The sequence below is a fragment of the Pteropus vampyrus genome, unplaced genomic scaffold (genome assembly GCF_000151845.1).
Source record: "Pteropus vampyrus isolate Shadow unplaced genomic scaffold, Pvam_2.0 Scaffold340, whole genome shotgun sequence".
Taxonomy (NCBI): domain Eukaryota; kingdom Metazoa; phylum Chordata; class Mammalia; order Chiroptera; family Pteropodidae; genus Pteropus; species Pteropus vampyrus.
This window is the reverse complement of record NW_011889121.1, coordinates 1,627,212-1,636,645: the sequence shown is the minus strand read 5'-3', so window position 1 is coordinate 1,636,645 and position 9,434 is coordinate 1,627,212. Positions and strand designations below refer to the sequence as shown.

Below are 9,434 nucleotides of genomic sequence, written 5' to 3'. Positions count from 1 at the left end.
CTCTCTCTCTCTCTCTCTCTCTCTTACAGTGAGTCCATTTATTAACATATATATGTCATATAAATGTTTTTTGTTTTGCTTACTAGACAGACATAATTATTCATTTAACACAGATATTAACATATTTTAATTGTTGTTTCTCCTTTTTATAGTTATTTAGAAATTAGACTGAGAATCCTTAAAAGATATAATTTCAAAGCATATATTAGAAAAAAATGTAAAAGAAAAGAGAGAAGCCATTGTAAAGTATGGCGATGATTATTTAAGTATAGCTAGTATTGGTTTTAAAAAATACAATATCCATAGCTATGTCGTAAGAAATATGGCATAACACCAAGCATCTGAGAATGTGAATCAAAATGGGCTACACTGTCAATAATGAGGCATTCTGTAGTAATATAAAAACCCTGACCAATCCCCTTCATGCATAACAAATACACCCCCTTCTTGAGTGTAGTGATTATTAATTATTGTTATATCTTATAGTCCCTGGTAGTTTGGAGAAGAGATGTACAGCAAGAGACAAAACCATAACTAAAGCAAGTAATATTCCTTGTCTACATGGTGGTGTGCAATATTTATTAATTTAGAGAGAGCTTATTAAGGCACCTCATGAAGAATTCTCTAGATTCAATTAAGGAATTATCTCTCATGTCTAGACCTGATTTTAAATCTGACCTTGTGGAAGCTTTGTGTATCTGTGAGACTGTTTCCCTCTTGTAAAATGTACATAAATTGGTGACTATCTGATACTTTCAGTGTGATGATGATGTGGGTAGATTGAAAGCTATATTCAGAGAGAACTTTATAGCCTTGATTTTTTTAAAGATAGAAAAAAAGAATAGAGGATTCGAAATAGAAAACAAAAAAAAGGTTGAATACATTAAAAAGCTGGCTCTTCCAATAGATCAACAAAATAGATAAACCTTTTAATCATAACAAGAGAAAATATGAAGAGAATGGAAAATGGAGATTAGTAATGAGAAAGGATGTGTAACCACAAATATAGAAGAAATTAAGAAAATACTATAAGCAACTCTGTAAAAAATTCATTTAGAAAAATCTATAAAATGGAAAAGACATTATCCTACTATAATGCAAATTATTAAAATTGACATAAGAATTGCAGAAAATTAAACTAGATGAATTACTTTAGAAAACATTGGTAAGTTATTAGGAATCTACCACTAAAAAATATACAAAGATTCTTCACACATGAGTTAAACCTAATCCTTAAAGAATAAATAATTTCTAAATTTTAAGATATTTGAAAGCATATAGAAATATAAAAATCTACAATTCCTTTTGTGATGTCAGAATAACTTTACTACCAACAGTCAATAAACATAATATTAAATATTAAATGTATAAGACTTTTCAATATAAATGTAAAATTTCTATTATGCTGAACTATATGAAATTTATAACCATATCTCGCACATGATAAGTAGTCAGTAAATGTTAGCTGTTGATTGCAAAGAGCTCTTAAAATTAAGAAAGAAAACTACCCTATTGAAAAATGAACAAAGCATATTAACAGACAATTCACAGATGAAATTGTAATGGTCAGTCATACAAAAAGATTCCAAATGTACTAGGAATCATGGAAATAAATTAACAATGAGATATCTTTTTACTCATCAGACACCCATTACTGGTAAGGGACTAGCCTACTCTTACATGTGGCTGGTTAAAATATTAAATGCTAAATCCTTTTTATAAAGAAACACTTACTAAAATTAAAAATATATATCTCCTTTGATCTAGTAGATACATTCCTGGAAATAGCTATTATAATAGTAGAACCATCAGTATTTGAGGTTGTATATGCATTATATAAAGTGGCAAATCAAAACAAAACAAATATCCCAACCCTAGAAACAAACTGAATGTCCATTAACAGGGCACTGGCTAAAATGATATATCCAAATTATGAAATATTAAAACGCCTTTCAAATGAATGAATAAAAGGGATTATTTTTGTTAAAGGCAATATTAGGTAGAATCTGAATAATATGAAATTTTTGTACAATATAAAGGCCCATAGATTTGTGTTTATATGATATCATACATGCTAATTCACACATACACTGATTATTTGAATAGGGAGAAAAATATGAAAGTAGTTTTTTAGGTCAGATAAGGAAAGAAGTCAGAGGAAGAAAGTGGAGCAAGCAAAATGAAAAAAAAAAAACTCGTCTCAAGAAAAACAGGAGAGAGGCACGTGTGAGATCTCACTCATGCGTTTGTGTAAAATAATATATTTGTGTGGTCATATCTATAAAAATAATTCCAAAAAGAACAAAAATGGGGTTATATATACACATATGCATACATAGAAAACAACACAAAGTTTAGCATATGGTTTACCACTCAAAAAATGGTGATGGTTTTTTACATCTCAACTACAGGATGACAAAATGCCCACTTATGGAAAAACGACTTCATCACTTTTGGACTTTTCTTTAGAAAACAATGATGACTGGTACTAATTGCAGTGTAATAAGAGTAACCCTCTGAGGCATAGACAATAGAATATATGTAAATGAAACACTGATTATAAACCATGCCAGGGAGAGGAAGGACCACCAACTAAACAGGTGATCCCTGCCCTATTGGATCTAATGGTATAGTGAGTAACACTGGTAATAAAAAAGTAAACTCACAAAATATAATTGCAAATCAACAGAAAGTCACGGAAATTGAATTGCATTGCTGTAACCATCTGCAGAATAGCTCCACAAAACCAAGATTTAATACTATGCTCTTATTGTTTATTGAAGGTTAACAAAGAAATGGCCATACGGATGCCGCTAAATCACTTGTAAAGTTGTAATTAAAATGCAGTATGTTATTATAAAATACACATTTCTTAGAGTTCAAAATTGTAAAAAACTTCGTCATCCCTGACAAAGATTTAAACTTCCTTGTATTAGTTTATGAGACATCTATAATTAATCTCTGCTACTTTTTTTTCATTGCCTATAAAAATTAGCCCAGATCTGTTCAATTTTTCTGGTACTATTGTTTCTCTACTTCACAGTACCCTCACCTCTCCCTACTATTAATTCCTTGCATTCCTTGAGTTTTGAAGACTTTATAATTCTGCACCAGATTATTTAACAACTTCACCCCATGACACATTGTCCCTGAGAACAACACTTCTAATTCCCAGTCAGGTAATATCCTTTACTCTTGTTCTTACATTTTTAATCTTGTGGGTGCTTCTTCTGGCCATGCCTTCCCCACCTGCCCCTTTCTTTCTCCCAGTCTTTATATTCCTTTACAGATTCATTCAGTGCTGGATATCTCCTCTTTCTTTCGCTTACCTTGTCACAATAGTTTCTTTATCTCTACTGACCCTCTGTGAGACACAGTTGCCTACCTAATTTTTTCCCAGTGGTTATAAATAAGTTTTGTTGGGACATATCCATGCACATTCTTTTACATATTGCCTGTGGCTTTTGTTTGTGTGTGTGTGTGTGTGTGTGTGTGTGTATGTGTGCACATTCCAATGGCTTTTTTTTTTTTTAATGTATTTAATTGTGGTAAAATATAACAACTTTACCATTTTAACATTTTTTAAGTGTACAATTCGGTGGCGTTAAGTACATTCTCACTGGTATGCAATCATCACCGCTATTCGTCCCCAGAACTTTTTATCATCCCAAACTGAAACGCTTACCCATTAAACAATAACTCTCTAATCCCATCTTCCCTAATCCCTGGTAACCTCTATTATACTTTCTTTCTCTATAAATTTGACTATTCTAGGTGCCTCATGTAAGTGAAATCATATAATATTTGTCATTTTGTGTCTAGCTAATTTCACTTAGCATAATGTTTTCAAGGTTAATCGATGTTGTAGCATGTATTGGAATTTCCTTTCTTTTTAAGGCTAAAACTATTCCATTGTATATATATATATACCATGTTTGATTTACCCATTCATCTGTCTAAGGAAAATTGGGTTGTTTCTACCTTTCGGCTATTGTGAATAATGTTGCTATGAACATTGGTTTACACATATCTGTTTGACTCCTTCCTTTCAATTCTTTTGGGTCTATACTCAGAAGTGGAATTTCTGGATCCTACCTGATTTTAATTAGTTTTTATTATATGGCCTGCTATTAGCTTATGATATTTTTACATTAAGGGTTCTACTTTACTCTTCTTTATTCAGAGATGAGCACAGTACCTGAACATAACAGAGATTGGATCTTAGGAGAGATTTTATGAGGATAAGGAAATGGAAGAACCACCTCCCTACTCATACAGTAATAGGGCTTATGGGAATGAATAGAGGCTGCTGGTATCTAAGTGTCTGTTGCTTGCTCCAAGTCTCCCCATGATGATCCCTACGGCAAGTTCAAACATAAATACCCGCAGTGATTCCCCCAGTGTAAGTCTGTTTCCTAAAAAAATCACATCTTCTCCATTTAAATAATTGAATTTTCAACAATGTATGATCTGATTATCACTCTTATTACAATTAGGTTCCAGAAAACAGGAATATTTTTTTCCCTTTTGTGCTCTAAGTACATCAGTGCCTGACAGCAATGCCTCTACTGCCACATGAGGAATCCCCAAATGAAATATAAACCATGGTACTTTCTTGTTCTTGAGCTATTAATCTCCCCTGGGTTCTCTATTTTTCCTTCTCTAATAAATTCTAGAAACTTGTTGTATTCTACTTTGTATAATTAAAATGAAAATATTATAGCAAATGATTATCTGCTGTAGGACCAGTTTATGTGAATGCCCAATAATTTGAAATATTATTAATGATAGCATACTGAATTAGGGAGGATTTGCATGGGATACTCTTGAAATTCAGCTGTCTAATGAAAAACATCTGCATTGCAGAAATAAGTAGACATGCAATGTCTTACAATGGCGGTATTACCTTGACTTTTCTATACCGAAGAAAGTCAAAGTCTGTCATGTCAGGACTTCCTTTTATCTGCTTCTCAGTAGAACTTTACTGAAATATCCATTGACATGCTACTTCTCTGTAAAGTGTCCATGATACCATCCTTATATCTAATCTATGGCATAGATAACTAATATTGTCTACTATAAATTTTCTGTGGAATTCAGCTGTGGACTTGAATCCTGATCTTTTATTCTTATTTAAATGATTCTACATTATTCTGTATCATTTATTTAAGCCAACCGACCAATAATTTTTATACGGTTGGGATACAAAAATTTAAGTATTTAATCATCCATTGAACTTACAAATAAGTGTATGTGAGGAGTAAGTAGGAGTGATGGTAGGAGTAAGGGTAGCCTTTTTATTGTTTTCACTTGGATTTCCCAGATAGCTTTAAATTTTTAAGTTTCAATAAAATTTGGAAAATTAAGATGAACGATAGGGAATATATTTTAGCATTGAGTGAGAAAATGGCAACTGCTACTCTGTTCTTCATTTGTCTAATTTTGTCTTTTCAAAACATATATATATATATATATATAATCATACTGTATATAACCCTTTGAGATTGGCTTTGTTTTTTCAGTCAGCATAATTTCCATGAGATTCACCCAAGTTGCTGAGTGTATGAATAGTTCGTGCCCTTTATTGTGAAGTGATATCCCATGGTATGGATATACCACAGTTTGTTTAACCATTCACCCTTGAAGGGCATGTGGATTATTCCTAGTTCTTGGCTATTACACATAAAGCCGGTATGAACACTTACATATAGAATATTGTGTAAATACCAGATTTATTGGCTTTGGAATAAATGCCCAAGAGCCCAGTTGCTGGATTATATGATAAGCACATGTTCAGCTTTGTAAGAAACTGTCAAAATAGTATCTGTACTATTTATATTTCTGCCAGAAATTTATTAGTAATCTATTTTCTCCATATAGTCATCAGCATTTGATGTTCTCACTATTTCTTTGATTTTAGCCATTATAATAAGTGTGTAGTGCTACCTCATTGTGGTTATAATTTGCATTTCCATAATGGCTAATAATGTTGACCATCTTTTCACGTGCTTGTTTGCTTGATGTTTGTGTTTAACCTGATTTCACCTAAAAATGTTAGTGTGGACAGGAGATGGGATTTGACTTGAAAATTGAAGCTCGGACAGATTTTGATTCCCAAACCCAGTCCTGAATAGATAAAAGAGAGCTGGCCATTAGCTCCGTTGTTTATTAGATTTCTAATATGTTCTTCTAAAGCAAGGGCATTTTAGTCAAATATAATCACCCCTAATTATAATAGCATTCCTCTGAGTTAGATAAAAAGACTGATGAAATTTTTTTTTGGGGGGGGTCAGTTTTATATTAGGAAGCATATCTTAATTTTAGGCATTCCTTATGAGTTATCATTGTTATACATATTATTTGAGGTACGGATTGCCCTCTTTAATCTTTAATAATCTATTTACAATTAAAAGTATATTCATGTCTTATCTCTTTGTAAATTTGTTTGAGGGCACTTGTTTGTGACAGAAAGTGCATTTACAAATGCATTTTGTTTCAGTTTTAGATTATTTTAGAAAAAGAGGTGATGCTGCTTAGGCTCTGAAAATAGCTAAAAACAATTACCTTCACATTTTGTTTTCTTTCCAAATAGACATTTTGTCTCCTTCCTTCAAATGTGTTCCCTTTATCTTCAACAGGTTGATTTAGTGAATATCGGAAGCACTGACATAGTAGATGGAAATCACAAACTGACTCTTGGTTTGATTTGGAACATAATCCTCCACTGGCAGGTAAGAATCCTGATGAATCTGTCATTTTGGGGTAACATGTTGCTAATTCTTTCTTTCATTTTTACTCTTAACCTGCAAAACAAACATATATATATCTCCATCCCTAACAATATAAAGCCCATCTCCATAATCCTTCTTTTTAAATTGGATCAACTAAGGTCATTTGAGATGTGAAGGATCAGCATATTATAAAAAAGGTTCCAGTGCATTTGCAGGAATATTTTTCACAATTTTATTTTACTGAGTAGAGATAAAGCAAAAAAGACAAGTTTCATCAACAGGTTAATAAAAATATTTTTCACAAATATGCATCTTCTATAACTTACCTAAAAGTGAATCTACATAGTTTTGTAAAAAGAAAGGTATTTTTCCTGTTAATCACTACCAGATGAAGCAGACTTTGTGAATCTTGTATATTCTCAATTAACATTAATGCCAATAAAAATTAGTGGGTTATGACTATCTATATGAGATATATGTTATACATATAAACCGACTTCATTATCTGATTTGGAAATCACATTTTTTTTTTCTGAACCATCCTAGCATAGGGTCTTCTGAATGCCTACATTTATTGGATCTCTGCAAAATAGATCAAAGGTCATTTGGTTTAGTGGAAAGAGTATACATTTTTTTTTTTTCAGTCAGACTAACATGAACTCAAATTTTAACTCCTCCATTTACCATCTTAGTAATATTTGATATAATGCCATCCCTGTCTGGACCATAATTCCCTCACTGTCAAAATAGAAAAAGTAATAATTAACATGTACATTTCTTGTCAGGATTAAATGAGATAATACTCATAAAGCACTCAGTACAATGCGCCATTTTCATTAGAGGTGAATCATATGAATAACTTTGATTGCTTAGAGTTTTTCACTCATATTTTAAGAATTTGGAGGATAATTGAGATGTCTGTTCTTTTTACTAGCAAAGATCGCTTTTTTATAAAGCAGTTTTTTTTGAGATGTAATTTATATATCATAAATTTGCCTGTTCTAAGTGTAAAATTCAAAGGATATCAGACTGATTTAGTTCTGTTGCCCAATGCTTCTCAAACTGTTTTGAGGATGGAATCGTTTTCCCCCACCCCCAATTCATATGGATATTTAGAGTCGTACAGCTGTCACAACAATCTAATTTTAGCACATTTTCACCACTCTAAAAATAAATCTCATGTTCATTTGTAGTCACCCCTCACTCCCTCCCCTCTACCCTAGGCAACCATTAATCTATTTTCTGTTTCTATATGTCTGCTTTTTTGGATATTTCATGTCAATGGAATCATATAATATGTCTTATTTTATATCTGCCTTCCTTCATTGAGCATAATCTTTGAGGTTCATCCCTATTGTAGCAGATACCACTACTTCATTTAGTAGGGTTGACTTTTAACTTGAATTGTAGGTTGGTCCTGCTCAGAGTCAGGCAGCATATAGACCAGAGGTATATATACTCAATGCTGCAGCCATATTGTTCTCTCAATTGGTCTCCGTCCCCATATCTTTTTATTCTAAGCACTCTGAACAGGCTCCATCCTATTTCACAGCAACATGGAAATAGAGAACAACCATAGTGGCTGACAATAGAGACTAGCTCATAAAAACCTCAAATGAGCCCAAGATTCCCAATTCTGGCCCTTTTCATACAGTAATAGCATCAAATAAAACCAGCAAGGCAAAGCAGGAAACTTACCCAACTGGTTTACTTCAGTTGCTCAGTACTTCTCAAACTATCTTGAAAAAAGAACAGTTTCCTCCCTTTTCCATTGTATGTAAATTACAATAAAACTGAAGCATTATAAAAGTGAAATAAGACACATAAAAGTCAAGCCTCTTTTTTTTATCGTGAAATTCAACAGACATAAATAGACTTTGTAAAATTGCTACAGAAGTTTCTAATGGACTATCAATTGTTTTATTTATCTTATGACCTGGTAAAAAATGGTTCATGGAGAGATGCCAGCTTGCAGAAAACACTTTGAGTTGCACAGATTTTGGTTGTGACAAAGCCAGCAGGAGAACTTAGCCCTGCCCATAGCCCCAAAAAGTGATTTTAATTGTATTTATCACCAAAACTGTTGTTACCATGGGGGCAATCTGAACTCCGGCGCTGCCCTAGTAACACTGGAAATTCTATTCTTTTCGCTGTCATAAAGACGATTCCAATACAGTGAGAGTTATGAGAGGTAATATTTATTAGAGGCACGTTTTGAAGTAGAAACAGGTCATGCCTAAAACTAGCTATAACCACTTGGAAACGAAAATACGCTTCCTGTGAGGAGCAGGTTAAAGCAAAGAAAGAAGGCTGTAACCCCGTGGAAGGGGGAGGTCTGTATAATATTAGAACCGAAATAGGTGATTACAAAGGCGTTCCTAAGTGATCGGCCCGTGAGGTCATTTTAATTGATACTTGGCTTCTATATAATTCTCTGCCTACTGTGCATGTGCTTACCCAGAATTCAGTCTGTTATAATTAGATTCATGAACTTCCTGGCATAGGAATGATGCTATAATAATGGTATAATGAAGCTGAGGTTATGGGCAGGTTAGGGTAGTACCTTCAGATTAAACCAAATATAGATTTATGGCCCTCCAGTCCTTTGTCTCTCAGGATGCAGGAGTAATCCTTTAACTACAAATGAGGTATTCTTCTGGTAGTCTCTCTGGGCTGTCTCTGGGCTGGGCTTCCATTCCTTTG

At 33.1% G+C, this 9,434-nt stretch overlaps 1 protein-coding gene across 2 annotated transcripts in view; it reads left to right on the top strand.

Moving 5' to 3' along the window:
* The window catches only part of DMD (dystrophin), a 2,089,898-nt gene that overhangs the window by 481,185 nt on the left and 1,599,279 nt on the right, over positions 1 to 9,434 (top strand). For both annotated transcript variants that reach the window (XM_011378471.2, XM_011378473.2), the window contains exon 5: positions 6,639 to 6,731. In XM_011378471.2, the coding sequence (XP_011376773.1) occupies positions 6,639 to 6,731 (93 nt within the window). The remainder of the gene's footprint in view (positions 1 to 6,638; positions 6,732 to 9,434) is intronic.